This window comes from Seriola aureovittata, chromosome 22, assembly GCF_021018895.1.
Source record: "Seriola aureovittata isolate HTS-2021-v1 ecotype China chromosome 22, ASM2101889v1, whole genome shotgun sequence".
Taxonomy (NCBI): Eukaryota; Metazoa; Chordata; class Actinopteri; order Carangiformes; family Carangidae; genus Seriola; species Seriola aureovittata.
The window spans coordinates 3,057,292-3,073,919 of record NC_079385.1 but is presented as its reverse complement, the minus strand read 5'-3'; the positions used below and the strand labels follow the sequence as shown (position 1 = coordinate 3,073,919).

The 16,628-nt window shown below is 39.3% G+C and overlaps 2 protein-coding genes across 4 annotated transcripts; one reads left to right on the top strand and one right to left on the bottom strand.

Annotated features, from left to right (window-relative positions):
* Positions 1-865: 865 nt before the first annotated feature.
* On the top strand, positions 866-11,248 carry LOC130163836 (chloride anion exchanger-like). Of its 2 annotated transcripts, XM_056368259.1 has the most exons (19): positions 866-993; positions 1,072-1,211; positions 2,230-2,340; positions 2,692-2,852; positions 2,933-3,097; positions 3,873-4,025; positions 4,940-5,022; positions 5,109-5,256; positions 5,507-5,620; positions 5,808-5,885; positions 6,055-6,150; positions 6,277-6,383; positions 7,155-7,224; positions 7,417-7,509; positions 7,596-7,691; positions 7,805-8,026; positions 9,263-9,317; positions 9,522-9,658; positions 10,206-11,248. In XM_056368259.1, exons 1-19 carry the CDS (start codon positions 866-868, stop codon positions 10,224-10,226), a joined length of 2,178 nt encoding a protein of 725 aa, XP_056224234.1. In that variant the 3' UTR covers positions 10,227-11,248. The 2 variants fall into 2 exon arrangements, with proteins under 2 accessions (XP_056224234.1, XP_056224233.1); XM_056368258.1 differs by lacking the exon at positions 10,206-11,248 and having other exon boundaries at positions 9,522-10,145.
* Positions 11,249-11,383: 135 nt separating this feature from the next.
* On the bottom strand, positions 11,384-15,926 carry cbll1 (Cbl proto-oncogene-like 1, E3 ubiquitin protein ligase). 2 transcript variants are annotated; one of them, XM_056368260.1, is made up of 6 exons: positions 15,902-15,926; positions 14,845-15,009; positions 13,453-13,559; positions 13,076-13,159; positions 12,917-12,990; positions 11,384-12,709 (listed from the first exon to the last, which is right to left on the bottom strand). In XM_056368260.1, exons 1-6 carry the CDS (start codon positions 15,912-15,914, stop codon positions 11,704-11,706), a joined length of 1,449 nt encoding a protein of 482 aa, XP_056224235.1. In that variant the 5' UTR covers positions 15,915-15,926; the 3' UTR covers positions 11,384-11,703. The 2 variants fall into 2 exon arrangements, with proteins under 2 accessions (XP_056224235.1, XP_056224236.1); XM_056368261.1 differs by having other exon boundaries at positions 15,886-15,921.
* Between the last annotated feature and the right edge of the window lie 702 nt (positions 15,927-16,628).

Here is a 16,628-nt window from a genome sequence, read left to right as displayed (position 1 = left end):
AAATAATGACATTTAATATTTAGATTTCTTTATAATGTAGTAAATGTAGGAAATAGTCAAATGCATATTTCCTAGAAATAATATGAAAAAAGCAACAATGCTCTTGTATGTTCCATGCACATAAAGAACACCAAACATGTCGACCAGAATCATTTGGAAATCATTTAGAGTTTATTTCAGGTGGTACGCTCATCCTGATTAAAGGTTGTCATACTCTGAGGGGATGTTAAGGTTGGATTACCAACATAAATGACAGAATTACACTGTTTAGATGCATTGGAAGAAACAAAGCCCAGTTCCCAAACTATTACATCCTCAAACCTCTTCATACAATCAACATATCTCACCTGGTGGAGCATGTACCACACGTCAAGGCAGAGTCCGGGCTACAGAAGTCCAGTTTCGAATCCAGCCATGGCGCTTTGCTGCATATCATTCCCTCTCTCTCTCTCCTCTTCATTTCCTGTCTCTCTTTATACTGTCTCTATCAATATCATAAAAATGAAGACAGAAATGACAAAAATAATTCGAAAAAAGGAAACATATCACATAGTGGTGTCTAAAAAGAGAAAGCTATACCAAAACGCTTTGTGTGTGAACAGCATCAAAAAGTAAGACAACCTCACAAGCGAAAAACATGAAAATCTCTCTGACATATCAACACAATGAATCATGATGTGCTCGTCGCGTTAATGATTCAACCAAGTAAAGACAAAACTGACAGTAATGATATTGATCTCAGACCACAGATTAGATAGACACAACCTCACCGCACAGGGAGGAGTGGGCAAAGGTTCTTTGAGGAATCTATCTCCAGAATCTTTTGACATTATTCTGGGATTAGATTCACACGTGAGGTGCGAGGATGGCGACTTTGAGGAAACAGTATGTGGTGGCCAGAGATGTGTACTCTGAGGACAGCTTTGCTGAAGATCATGAGAAGATCTACAGGGCGCACAAAACCATCCTGGACCATGTCAGAGAGTATCTCAGGTAAGTGAGTCCTGGTTGCACAGAGAGGAGGATTGTGGTCTTTGATTCGACGTAATCACTTTTTGTGTTTGTGTACAGTTGTGATTCAAAACGTGCCAAGAATGCAGTACTCTCTCTCCTGCCTATCATTGGCTGGCTGAGGATCTACAGAGTGAGAGAGTGGCTGCCAGGTGATGTGGTGTCTGGGATCAGCACTGGATTGGTGGCTATCATGCAAGGTGAGGAGCAGCACAAGTCTGTGACTGGAAGGTCCCATCATTGTTGGTGCATTCAAGGCAACTAAAGCCATATGGATAAATTTAGTCATGGATTCATAAAAAAATGTTGGTAGTGAATTTTGATCTGTCATCTAGACCGCCACCCTTTTCCTTTACTGTACTGTCTGATCATCACATTATTTTTTAGAAACGATGCATATGAACACAACTGATATGAGACTGGCCTGAATCAGGCGCTGAGTTCATGGTCAGATTCTTACAATAGTTTACTTATTCTTTGATTTTTAAAACTGCTCATTTCAGACATGTTAGAGTGTCGTATGACTGCCAGTAACAGCAGATAAAATCACTGATTAAGTTTGATGCAAGATTAAAAAATGTAATTTCCTTTTATGGGATCAATAAAGAGTCACGGCGACAAAAGGAAGTACAAGCACAGGTGCATAGGATGGAAGATAACCTTAATGATCTTGCATAATAAACTTGTAAAAGAGAGTTTTTTTTTATCTCAATGGGAATTCTAGATAAAATAAATGAAACAATAATAATAATAATGATATACTCTACATATTGAGCATCAATGCATAGAAAAGTATAACTAAATACGATATAAACCATGCATAAATAATAATTAAAAACTGAAAAAAGGGTTAAATAGAGTAATAATCCTCAGAGTGAAATAGTTTTTAATGTATTGTATTGGTAAGTGTAAATGTCTCGCGAACGTTATCTCCCAGAGGTTTTACTATCATTTTAATTTGTTCTTTAATAACTTGTTTTTAGGTGAGTAGGTAAGTATTAGCTGCTTAGCCATCCACTGAATTATAATTCTGTGGGTAAACTGGTGGATTAGTTTCTTGTAGTAACTTAGCAGTCACTTTCCAAACTGAAAAAACACTTCTTTGACTATTTACTAATAATTTTTACCCTCATCGTGTGTTTTCTCTCAACTTATAATACCTGCAAAATATACTTTTTATTTAAAACTTAATTCTGTGTTTTTTGTGGTCTCACTCAGGACTTGCTTTCTCTCTGCTGGCCTCGCTGCCTCCAAGCTATGGACTTTACACAGCTTTCTTCCCCGTGCTCACGTACTTCTTCCTCGGTACTTCAAGACACATATCTGTAGGTATGTCATTCAGTGCTCTCTCATTATTAGATATATCAGTTTTTCCCTTTATAATAAACAAAACAGTAATTGTCTAATTTGGTTTCTCAAAACCAGCTGGAAAATGTAATTAAAAGTAATTGTTTAATTATAAGTTGGTTTTTTTTATTCATAATTTATTGGTGACGCATTTTGATCTTAAATTGTCCTCAGCTGTTCTCAGGTAATAAAAACCGTTTTCTGTAAATAAGGTTAAAGATTTCACTGTTTGTAAAAGTGATTGATCCTTTTTTGAACACGTGGAGATAAGCCGAGGTGTGATATGGCTTTAACAGCGTCTTCTCCACCCATCCACACCCTTGTTCCCTGCAGGCTCCTTCCCAGTCCTTAGTCTGATGGTAGGTGCCGTGGTGACCCGCCTCGTCCCAGAGGACGGACCACCAGCAAACATCACAGGCTTTGAGGGTCTGACCCAGGACCAGCAGAGAGTCCTGGTGGCCTCCTCTGTGACTTTCCTCATGGGGATTTTCCAGGTGGACTTGACTCTGTTTCTGTTCATCTGCATGTCCTTTGGGAGAGTTTTCATATCAAGCTTCTTTTCTGTCTCATGCAGCTTGCCATGGGTGTTCTGCAGGTGGGCTTCATCGTTGTCTACCTCTCAGACACTCTGGTGTCTGGCTTCACCACAGCAGCTGCTGTTCAGATCCTTGTGTCTCAGCTCAAGTTTGTATTGGGATTAAATGTCCCAGGCATCAGCGGTCCTCTCTCTATCATATATGTAAGTCCAAGATGTGACAGTTGTTAGATAGACCACTCCCAATGTTTTCATCATTCAGGCAGTACAGGAGAATAAGGGAGATAAGGGAAAGAGGACAGATTATAGCTTGAAATATGCAAATAGTTCTTTGGGATGTAGAAAAAACAGCACAAATTTGTTCTGAAAGGTCTTCTGAACTCTCAATTTTGGAGTTTAGGAAATATTATATATATAATATATATATATTATTTATATTATTTGTTTTTTGTCAAGCATCATACGAGAAGATCGATACCACTCTCATATCTGGGCAGTAAATATGAAACTAGTGCCAGTAGCTGGTTAGCTTAGCTTAGCACAAAGACTGGAAACAGGTAGAAACAGATAGCTTGGCTCTGTCCAAAGGTAACACCCTCCAAACTCTCTTATCAACATTATATATCTCCTTTGTTTAATCCATTCATTATAACACCACAAGTATCACCTGATGAGCTGGCAGGTAGCTAGTTAGCTTGAACTTTTAATCTGTAAATTCATGCTTATGTTTATACAGATCACCTCCAGTCATGGCTGTGACTCTGAAACCCACAGTAAACCATTGTTATAGTGTTGATTGTAAAAATTGAATGAAGGTCCAAATATCTTTCTCTAAAAGTTTTATTTGTAGTGCAAAGTGCAAGTTTCAGTAAGGTGGTTTTCAGTTTGATAGCCTTTTTATATCTGTAGCATCTTCATGTGGTTTTCTGTGGAATTCTGCCATATTCTTAAATACAGTGTTTTTGCTTCTTTGGCTCAGACCCTGGAGAAGATCTTTGTCCAGATCACTTCTACCAACATCTGTGACCTGGTGATGTCCATAGTGATCATGGTGGTGGTGTTCATTGCGAAGGAGCTGAACGACAAATACAAAGCCAAACTGCCAGTGCCCATCCCCATAGAGGTCATCATGGTGAGGGAAGCCTTAAAGAAGACACTGGTTTTGCATGGTTTAATTAAAGTACACTTTGAAACACTATAACTATATGCAAACGTAATATATGTACATATATTTAATTTCCATTTATGGAATATATAAAAACATTATATATGAAACTTATTAGAAATTGGAACAATTTCATTTTTGACATATATGTCTACCCATACAAATATGTAATGTCAATGTATGTATTGATAATATATATAGTATATGTATACAGTCCAAAGGTCTGAGACCATTTTTCCCAGAATGTGAAGACGGACATGTTTAAAATTAATGAGAAATTACATAAGAAAATATATAAATAAACATAGAGAATTTTATATGTATGTTGTTTTGATAAACTTTAAATTAAATATATATTGTTAACAATATTAGATATTTTTAATATATGTACAAATTCTGGGTATTTCATATATGTTATAAACGTTTATCCTCATATGTCCAGAAGATGTGTATATATGATATTAATATATCTTCTTATAGGTGACATAAAGCATAGCATATATTTGTAGATTAATTCCCTACCTTCCACACAGCCACTGGTTTCAGTTCATGCCAGTAAACTGGCCCCAGAGGATAAATCATACAATATCAACAAAGAGGGATTTTTAATTTAGGTATTGGTAGTTACTTGTATTAATGTCCTGGATTAGTGTTCATCAGCCAATCCCCAAATAGGGATGATAGAGTTTCCCTCAAGCTTCTGAACACACAGACACAGGAGTGTTTACAAAATAAAATCCATGTATTGAAATATATATGGATTTCCGCTTATTTCAAGCAAGTTTCCACAAGTAGATGTTTTTTTTTTTTTACCATAATGAATTGAAAACTAAAGCTGCCAATCTTCTTGAGACTCTCAGGTGTCTTTTCTATTCACGCAGACTATCATAGCTTGTGGGGTGTCCTACGGCTTCAACTTTGAGAAGAGATATGATGTTGATGTTGTTGGCAAAATGGTTAGTGGGTAAGTTTCAAGTTCTCCACATACAGTGAATCTGTTTGCTGCTGTTTCCATCAGGCAATTCAAATTCAAGCACAATTATCTTTCAGGTATGAGTCTCCCATTGCGCCCAATATGGAGGTGTTCCGGGAGAGTGCAGTTGAGGCCTTTCCCATAGCCATAGTGGGGTTTGCTGTTGCGTTCTCTGTGGCCAAAGTCTACTCTATCAAACATGATTATCTCATTGATGGCAACCAGGTGAGTTGAATATAATAAACTTGTCTTTCCTGGTCTGGCTCTGATAGACTCTATGATAAGACTCATAATTCAATTTATGAAGATATAAAGTTTCATTGAATTTTGCTTTCATATCAGCGTTGGGTGTGAGCTTTCATGTGTTACGCATAAAACAGCAGATCAAACTAAATAATAAAATAAATGCAAAACAAAGGCAACCTTTCACAGCCAGAGAGGAAACCACAGTAACTTCTCATTACTCCATCCCCAGGAGCTCATTGCGTTTGGGGTTAGCAACATATTTGGTGCAAGCTGCAGGTCGTTCGCAGCCAGCACGGCACTCTCCAGAACAGCCGTGCAGGAGAGCTCAGGAGGCAAAACACAGGTCAGCAAACAAATCTCACCATTACTAGTATCTGTTTCCTGGGTTATGAACTTTTACTGGGTCATTATCTGGAGACATTTCTGTCCTTAAAACGACTTACTGTATTTGTCACAATCTGGTTTATGTTATTATTATATTCCTCCACTGGCATCTTAAAAATCAAACATTAACTATTTTTTTTATGCAGATTGCAGGGTTGATCTCAGCCATGATGGCAATGATTGTAACTCTGGTACTTGGGTTCCTGCTAGAGCCGCTTCCCAGGGTGAGACTCACTTCTGCAACTTCTCATGCCAAAATTTTATTTTATTTGTTTCATGTATCTTATATGGAGGGAAATTTTGAAATTTTCCTGTCATGTTGATTTATATACACCATGTGATGAAGGGAGATTTTTTTTTATTATACACCTTTAATATTGAATTTGACTGCAGTCTGTTCTGGGTGCCTTGGTGATCGTCAACCTGAAGGGCATGTTGATGCAGTTCAGAGAAATCCCATACCTGTTGAGGAGGGACAAACTAGAATGCGTAGGTATTATCAATTTAATGCCAAAATGTTCATGTATTTATAGAATCCAACTTTTTAGCCATTTGGTTACTCCCTTGCCAAAGTCCATTCTCTGTCAGTGTTTGACCTCAAGTGTTTTTCTGCAGGTGGTGTGGGTGGGAACGTGCCTGGGCGCCATCCTGCTGGGCCTGGACCTCGGTCTGGCCGTGGGCTTGGGAGTGGAGCTGCTCACTGTTGTCATCAGGACTCAGTTGTAATTACACAATTTGTGGCATCTGATATCAGTTTGTTAATATGCAAAGTGACTTCGAAGGAAATAATGAGAAAGATGATAGGTTTACTGTAGTTGATGAAACGCCCTGTATAGTGCACAGCAACTATGTAGTAAAGCAAAATCTTATTGTTGCTTTAAGTTGACTTTTTCCATGAATACCTTCCAATCACATTACATCTTTAAAGTCAATTGTGCATCCTGCTGCTGCTCACTAAAAGCGACTACATGGAACTATATGGCCCTTTAAATTCTGACACACATGAAAAGTATGCTCTGTGAAGAACATTTAAAATTTCCCACATTGGAACAAAAAAAACGTAGCACCAATGGCATGTGCTTTCTACTAACAATACCACAGAGCAATTTATTCCATTTTATGAATGACAATGATTCATAAGCATCAAAAATCTCACTTGTCACCATTGAGTGTGTATAATATATGGAGTGGTAAAGTGATCTATATCGAGCTTTAGGGCGAACCACACCTGTCACCAGCAGTCATCACGCAGCACGTCTGCCGTGCTAGGCGTCAGCTTACACGATTTCTCGGTACTGAAGTTCAGTTTACCTCTCAATGCCATATAGAGCAGCTTGTGTTAATCTTAGTCATGAAACATTTGACTCCTCTAGGTACTACGGTCATGCCACTTGATGATGATAATAATCTGTGTATTTTTTTTTAAAGGTCATGCTTCATCTTCATGGTTTCCACCCCAATATTAATGTTGAACCCTCTTCATGTCTCTGCAGTCCCCGCTGTTCTGTCTTGGTTAACATCCCTGGGACTGACATCTACAGGGATTGCAAAGATTATCTGCATGTAAATATATTGAGTTACATAGTCTGCTGTTGTAACCATATATGGACGTTACTGGGGATGTTGTTGCTCTTATGTCTGTTATGATGCTTTTTGGCCAAGCAACCCTGAAATAATATTTTTTCAAGGTTTTCATTTAATGTCATTGTTGTCCTCTGAATTGTGTTTGTTTAATCCTGATGCTTTTCTTCTCAGACATTCGAACCAAAGGGAGTAAAAATCTTCAGGATACCGTCCCCCCTCTTCTTTGCCAATATAGAGTTCTTCAGGGAAAAGCTTGAAGAAGCTGTATGTACAGTAAATGTTTTGCTTAGTATTTCTCTGTATGTGAATATGTAGTATGTGAATATGGTGTCAACACTTGTTTGTTGTAGGTTGGATTTAACCCCTTGAGGATTTTGAGGAAGAGGAACAAGGCTCTCAGGAAAATCAAGAAACTATTGCAGGAAAAGGATGATCACATTACAGAGGTGAGACGTAAAACTGCTGTAAACCGAAGCACGCTGAAGAAAATGAAAATATGATTGCTCAGATTTGTTCTCTCAAAAAGCTTTACGCCTACTTTCATACACTTGTCTAACAGAGGGGTTTGGCAGATTTGTTTTTCCAAACAACTGATGAGTCTTACATGAACACGAAGGAGTTGGATCTGCCCACTGACCTCAAAGGTCTTCCTTTCCGGATGGACTGGAAGGCCGAGCTTCCCGCTAACATCAGTGTTCCCAGAGTGGAGCTCCACAGCCTGATCCTGGACTTCTCTGCTGTCTCCTTCCTGGACGTGTCTGCTCTGAAGGGCCTCAAAATGGTAAATAAAAAAAATAAAAAATAAAAAAACACAAGTCATGAAAAATGTCTTTCTCTTTTTGTGTAGATAAAATGTGATGAGTCTCTGATCGCAATGACAAATTGCGAAGCCACAGCTGGAAATCCTCTGAGTATGTTATCACAGCAATTTTAGCTCCAATGGAACAGCAGTGGTGGGAGTGGTATTTAAAGCTCCCATATTTTCTTCTTCTGCGTTTTATTAGAAGTGCTGATCCATAAGAAGATAAATGTGTTGTTTTAAGAGCCAAAAACCATCTCAATCTCTTTGGTTGGTGAGCTTGACTGTTTTCTGAGTGATCCAATAAAAATATAGCAGATTTCAGGAAACCACATCCTATAAGGTTGGATGGTGGGTACAGGTGGGCGGGGCTTGGGGCATGGCTGACAGGTGACTGCTTTATAGTGACATCACAAAGTTACAGAAGTCCTGACGGCTGGTTTGAAGGTTCAGTTTCTGAATACAGGCTGTGTGCATTTCTCTGTGGACTGAGGCTTTGATACTTTCACAGTATTAATATAGAACCTAGACCTGCTTTATAATCAAACAACACATGGACATCTACCTTTATACTGTATGGGACCTTTAAATCCAAAAAAGTAAAAGTACCAATATATTTCTGGGTAAAATTCCTGTATTCAAAATCCTTAAAATGATCAGCAAAATATACAGAAAATATCAGAAAAATGCCCCTTGTAGCAAATGTATTATGTTATTTTACATCATTAGATTGTAAATGAGGTGAAGGTAGTTAAAATTATTTTATATAAAGCACAGTTAGGTATTTTAGTTCAGTGGTTCCCAACCTATGGGTACAGGCCCCTTCTGAGGGTCACAAGATAAATCTGAGAGGTGATTAATGAGGCAGGAATAGGACAAAACTAAAGAAAGTTTTCTCTAATCTTTGCTTTTTGTGAAATATTGGATCATTTTGACCCTTGATGCCTCAAACAGTAGTGGCATAGAAGAACAAAGTAACACAAGTAAAGTACAAGAACCTTAAATTGTTCTTACAGTACTTGAGTAAATGTACTAAGTTACTTTACATTGCTGTAGCACAGCAAAGGAGAGCAGATCAGATAAGTGTTAGATATACGGTATGTTAGATGAAACTTAGATAAGGAGCTACACAAGAGCAGCTGAAGACAGAGCATAATAAATGATGAGTGAATACCCATGTAATTCAAATCTACTGTTTATTGCTTCTTATCACAACAGGTGTTCAAAGAGTTCATCCGAATCGATGTGGATGTTTACATCGCGTCATGTGATGGTGAGTTTCATCAGCATTTCTTAAAAGCACAAGATAGAGTCAGTGGTGACACTTGTACACTGACCACATGAGGTGAATATTACCTGTGCAAACCCATAATGCACTTCTCAGGCAGCCCAACTCCAATGTGAATGGGTAAGTGAGAGGAAAATTGTGCAGCTTGTGTGCAGTGTAAATGTCCATTTACAATTCACGTGTTGACAGCGTACATCTTGGAGAAACTACACACCTGTATGTTCTTTGACGATGAGATCTTGACGTCCATGTTCTTCCCGACCCTTCACGACACCATGCTGCATGTGTTTGAAAAACACAAGGGAGACAAAAGTAAAGGCTGGGTGGTAAGAAAAGAGTTATACTACATCATTCTTTCCAATTATTGCCATCCTCTGGTCCCTCAACAACAGAGCAGAAACTATGAAGTGGTTAGAAAGTTCAGATTACTTGAACAAGATTTTGATTTCTTATGTTTTACATCATGAAAAAGAATAAATATTAATAGTATCTCTTGTACAATAGAGTCATACACTTACAACGGCTGTGGCTCAGGAGGTAGAGCCGGTCCACTAATCAGAAGGTTGGTGATTCAATCCCTGCCTCCTCCAGGTCGCATGTCAAAGTATCCTTAGGCAAGATTACTGAACCCCACGTTGACCCTGATGGCTGTTCCATCAGTGTATGAGTGTTATGTATGAATATGTGAGTGAATGGTTCAATATGGCAAGTATTGGTGAGCACTTTGAGTGTTCAGTAAGACTAGAAAAGATAAAACCACCTTACTATAGTAATATAATAGTTATGCAACACAAGCATCACGATGGAGCAAGTCTATGTGAGTGTACATGTAGTATAAGCAGTTATGACACTTCACCGTTTCTTTTTTTCAAGTTAACAGATACCAAACTGTAGAAGAGCAACTGTCTCCGGGAGCATCCATTCACAAGGAAGAATGTTCATCTACAACTACAATGAAATGCTGTTAACACTGAACCATTTTAATCTTCCACTCACTATACTGCCACGATGCAATGTTCTGTATGTTTAGTGAGGATTTAGTGATTTCATTACAGATGGTTCTGTATTTGCTTTCACAGAAATTGTTACAGTCTTTGCTTTTCTTATTGAGATTGTCTCTTTAATGTCATAGATCAGTCTGTAATGTCAGCTAAAAATGCTAAAAATCAAAGTGTTTGTACTTCTTTTTTTTAATGCTGTTTCTTTGATTCTGTCATTTCATGTGTTTTAAATTGTGTCTGTCCGTTGTTGCTACTTTTGTGTTAACAGGATGTTGCAGTGAAATGACACATATGTTCAGCCAACCCACCCTGTATAAATAATGTTTAAATAAAAAAGATGGAATACATCTTAAATGGTCTAAACACTCTTCTAAATTTATAAATCAGGATAAATCAAACTGAAAGATGACGACAGCTTAGATATCAGCCAATTCCTGACATTAGGACAGGACATGAACAGAGGTTACTGCACCAGACAGAATGAAAACGTCCCTGCATATCATATGCCTGCAAGTCATTTTCTAATATTCATTTCAATTTAGGGACATGCTTAAAACAGTGGTTCTAAACCGTAATGGTTTCCAGGCAAGGTAGGAAAGTAGGGTGCTACACAAAATTACGATTCTTTTTTCTGACTTGATGCAGTTTACTTGATAACCTTATCTTGTCCATCTTCAAATAACAATCTGAGAATCTCTTAAAGTGGTCAGAAACTGCAGACATATGCATCCTTTCAATATGAGTAAACAAGTAAACCAAGGTTTGTTTTACAGGGGCACAAGAAAAAAAACGTGAAACCACTGCTTTAGAATACCACCACACATAGCCAGGGCACCGACAAAATGTCTTGAAGACACACATTGAGTTTTCCAAAATGTTCATAGTAGTTTTCAAAAGATGCAAATTCCTTGTATTGTTTCACCTACCATTGATGTTTAATTTCATAAAATTGCTTAAAATCATCAAAACTTAACATCTTCTTGGACAGATCAAGATGTTAAATGTAAACTGCTGTTGTTAACAGAACAAAACAAAGATGAGATGGAAATCTACTGTTAAAAATTTATTGAGACATAGTTAGCATCTTTCATTGTACAGTATATATGCATGACTTCGGCTGACATATATACAGAAATATAAGCTTTTAAAAAAAAAAGGGACATTCTTGCTCTTCTCCAAGTCTGTAGTTTGTTCAGTGGGATGTTCAGTACAGTTAACTAAGAGGTGTACCACATACACACTTGCGTCTGGGCAGTATTATCAAAATGAATTTCTACATCCTGTAACCCTGAGGTTTACTATCACATTATTTAGACAAGCGGTATGGAACAGAATGACACAGACTGTTGCCCATTCATTCAGATAGCAGTTTACTGATAGTAAGGCCGGTAGCGGCCCTGATCTGGGTGATGTGGTCCCGGCATTTGGCCCTGAGGAGGAGGACCCTGCATTCGTGGAGGTGGGGGCCCTCTCGGAGCAGGCCACATCCCAGGACTGAGCCCTCCTGGCTGGCTGAACGGGGGACTGAGGGTGCCCTGGTCTTCAGGGAACTGCTGCATGGAGTTGGGGTTGTAGTGATGAGGTGGGGGGGCATTGACAGGGGGGCCACTGTGTTGTGGTGGAGGTCCTGGGTGGTTCATATAGGGGGGCATCTGGCCCATAATGTGCCCAGGTGGTGGAGTGATTGGTGGGGGGGCTGTGGACATGGGGGGAGGGGGGGCCTGGTTGTACACCATGTGTGGTGTCCCAGAGGCTTGAGGAGGATGCTGCATCGGGTGGCTGATAGGAGGGGGAGGGGGAGGTGGGGGGCCAAAGTGCTGCTGCGGTGGTGCCATCATGTGGTGAGAGTGGGACACAACAGGTGGCTGGCCAGGATAGTCCCCAGGGTGGTGGTGGGGGGGCTGACCGGGGCCTGGCCCCCCAGAGAGGGGCTCACGAGAGGACGAGTCATCTTGGATGGGCACGGTGATGAGATTACTGTGTTTGCGGGTTGTTACCGTGGCGATGCGGAAGGTCTCAGGACCAAGACCAGAAGTTGGGGGCGGAGCTTCGTGAGCAGAGGGCGGCGGCTGACTGTAGGGGTCGTGACTGCCATGCTGGAGTGGGTTGGGTAGGTGGACATGGTTCTTGGGTAGGTGAGGCGGAGGCACACGGAAACGCTCAGGGACCTCGGATGAAGGGGGCATGTGCACAGGCTCCTGGCGGCCTGCGGAGGACTTGGCTGCCCTCAGGTGGCGGTGGTTGACATGGGCCTGCAGGTCACGCTGGGACAGGTAGGTGCGCTTGCAGCCCGGCACAATGCTGCACATGTAGAGGGAACCACGCTGGCACTGCTCGATGCGCTGCACCGGGTCTGTGCAGTTGTAGAGAGTGAGGCTGGGCACACAGGGACAAAATTAGAGACAGAAAGGAGGAGTGAAACAAACAAATCGCAGGAGCAAATCGCAGAGCTAAATGCTACACATCTATTTGAGCAAAACAACAGGTTTAGCAAATAACTTTTTAAAATATGACAATAATGAAATTCCAGCATTCACTACAACACAAAGACTACAAAACATTTCAGTGGTTCAGATGTCTCACCCTGGGCACATTTTCTCTCCTTTTTTCTCATGAAGCAAAGCACAGTCGTAGCAGAAAACATGTTTGCAGGGGATCTGAGGAGTAAAGAAGTTAAGAGTTAGACATCAGCAGTTCTCTAAAAACATCTGCAGATAATAGTCAGATTGACAGAGTACATACCATCCGTCCATACAGCTGGATAGGGAGACCACACTTGTCACAGAAGTGAATTGGGACTTCATCCCTTTCTCCGATCAAATGTAACTGTTGGAAAAGGACCAATGAGTTCAAATACTTTAAATCTTTTAAAGTTCAAAAATTAAACAATACCCAAAAACTAAAAATATAACCCATAGGCTTTTCTGTTTGATTATGGGAAATATAACTGTTTAAACCTATCTGACATAAAGGAGAATATTTCGGACAATCTGGAGGTGCATCATTGCTTACAGTGTTCCAGGCAACAGGAATGAAAGTGTCCGTCATTAATATCTGTCTGAAAATACTGACATGTGTGCGGAGTCTTTTCTTTGACCTGATTATCCAGTGGGATGTACCTTATAGTCCCAAAACAGTGGCTGGGGAAATCTCCTCTGACTCGCAAACACATCGCCAGCTTTGGCACCACAATCGAACCTGTCCTCTTGCTTGAAGCCAAAGCTATCTGTAAAACATAGGGACAAAAGTGTTGATGACAGACTGCAGGACAAAAAAACAAGATTACAACACCCTAAAATTTTAACTAAAGCCGTTAGTCTTTAGCTGAGTAACTTTGGTCCTTGATAGGTCTGAGACAAAATGTCAGTTGATTGAAAATTATGGATATCACAAGAATATCAACAAATAAAAACTAAGCATTTTTGAGCATGTAAAAAAAATATCTTTATGCCATTCTGACACGATAAAATAAAGCAAAAACCAGACTTGAGCTTTGACATTAAAATATTGACTTGAATTGCATTTAACAGTTACATAACAATCTTAATATCCCTGGGTTTTATAAAATAAGCTATCCTATTATCTTGTTTCATTCTGTAAGATCGTATGTCAAACAGTTGTTCATGGTTAAACTTGTATTAACAAACCAATCAATGTTAAAGTAATGACTTCAACATACCTTGTTTTAAGTGAACTAAACATAACAACTGAATAGTGTATCATGTGAAAGATCCTCTGTCAACCGCCTGAATTGCTGTCCATGGTCTATTATGGTCACCATGGATAATTTAGTGGCGCCCTCTGGTGGTAAAAGTTTAAACTAGATGACGTTGCCACATAGTGCTTAATATAAAAAAATGCTTGAGTATTGACTTTTCTTTATTTTTTATAAATTGCATAGTGCCCTGGCCCTCCTGATCACCAACTTAGGGAATCCTAAGTCAAACAAGGAGTGCTATAATCTTCTTTGTTTCATTAACTTCTTGTACAACAGACAGAGTCATCATAAAGTAATTTTGAAACAGTTAAGTCTAAACATCCTCATGACACATGGCAGAGAAGAGAAACTGCAGTGGCAAAGAGGACGTGAGATATAACTTCTGACCCACACCAGCACTGACTGAAAGACACCAACAACTCTGCTTTAACTAGTGCCTCAGATATCACTTCCCGGGTTGATCAATGCCTCTGTCAGTGTCAGCAAAAACCATGTGCTTCAACAAACTGTTGTTTTGTGATTCCTATAAAGCCATTATGATGTTTTCCACCTGACAGCTGTCTTTTTACTCACTTATTTATCATGCTTGATTCTACAATCAAAGCAGACAAGGAACCAAATAAATAAACATTAGAACATTGTATACATACATTATGTATTTTTATTGCCTGCATGAAACAATTGTAAAACTGTAATATGCTAATTGTCTCACTTCCACTAAGAATGTGATTTATAATATAATAATTTTAAAATGCAATGCTAGGATGCATGGTGAGCTGCAACATGTGCCTACCATCTTCTCCAGCCTCACTTTTAGATGGCCTGCTGCTGGGTCTCTGCACGCGTGGCAGAGGTTTGCTCCTTATGGGCTGTTTGGATATGAGTTTGATGGGGATTCGTCTTCGAACATCTGGGCCACCCAAATTCCCAGAGCCATCACTTCCTTGAAGATCATTGTCTGTGGAAAATAAGGATAGAGTTACACTAATTTTGTATAATTTTGAAAATTTAAATGAATAGTTCATAAATGAAATGACTAGTGAAAATGCTGAAATCCCACTCCTTGAGTGATTTCTTATTCCATTTTAAAGAAAAATTAATATAATGAAACATAACCCATATGGCAGTTATAGAATTGCCTTTGAGGAAAAGTTGCCCCAAAGTCAGGATGTGCAAGTGCACTGTGACAGGGCGTGCAGCAGTGACCCTGCTTGTCCACAATGTTTAAAATGACAATACAGACTAACATAACAATGTCTTGTAACTTTGGGTAACCAGCGAGGTTTATATTACCATATCAAAATTCATTTAGTATGGCCTTACCGGTATGGCTTTAGAAATACAAACCAAGAAGAAGGACTCATACATTACAGCAAATATTCTGAAGACATGCTTTCAGTTATGACAGCCATCGCAACATCTTAGCTAGCTTAGTTAGCACTGTGCTAACATTGGTCAGGTAGCATTCGCGCCCCAACTCAATAGCAGCTTGCGGTTACGCAAACTAACGTGCGGGAAATGCATCGTTCCGCATTCAATATCGTAACCACATTGACTCCGTTACAAAACTAGATGGTGCCCTGTAGGTTCGTTTTAGTCTCAACGTTAACTTTTGGTGAATAGAAGTGATTAAGCTTTACTCCATCGCTAGCCACCTTTTTAGCTAGCCTGGACCATGCTAGCTTTAACGCTGTCCTGGAACATAAAGGGATGCCGTAGCAGAATCATACACTGCGAGGATGATGTGTCGTTATCTGACGAGCTGTTATAACAACAATTATAACTGCATATAAACATATATCACGTAAAATAAGTTTGCTAAGGTCGGCCTTACTGGGCATTTTCCTTACCGCTTTGGTCCATGATCCAACGAGTGAACACAATGCATTGTGGGAGAGAAAAGGCGAGGAGAGGAGGTAAAGGGAGAGGAAAGGAAAGAAGAGAGGAAGGAAGGAAGGAAAATTAGTTGGGAAAAGGCAGGAAAGGTGTTGGATAAAGAATGAGTGGACATAATAAGTTAAGGAAAGAGGAAAAAAAGTAATTAGAAACACACATTTCAGGATATAATGTATAACGAGGAGGCACCCTCTGAAATATGTACAAATTCAAGAATAATGTCTATGATTCATGCTCACAGTCAGTTCTGTTTGGCACATCTAGCTAATTGAACCCAGTTTTATAAAACAGCCCTGCAATAAATGCTACCTTTTAGAAGGTTATGGTTTTCATATTTGGTTGAAACTGTTTTAAAGAAGTGTTGATTCAACTGTACTTTCGTTTTGGAGCATGTAGTTTGTGGTGCAGTTGAGTTTTATTGCATGCCCTATACTGAGAATTAACACTAACACTAATCATTGGAAACACAAACACAATGCCATGCAACGGCCCCATCCTCCAAAAAAATCATTTCTAAAACAGTTTTAACAAAAACCGGTCACTCAGGGTAAATATGTAATAGCTATACGTTCTTAATTAGTTAGGTGAATTATCTGATTCCAGTGTTAGTAACTGATTATTTTGTCAAATCTTATATCACAACATCATAAAACATCACTTTTTACAGTTTGATAACTGGGA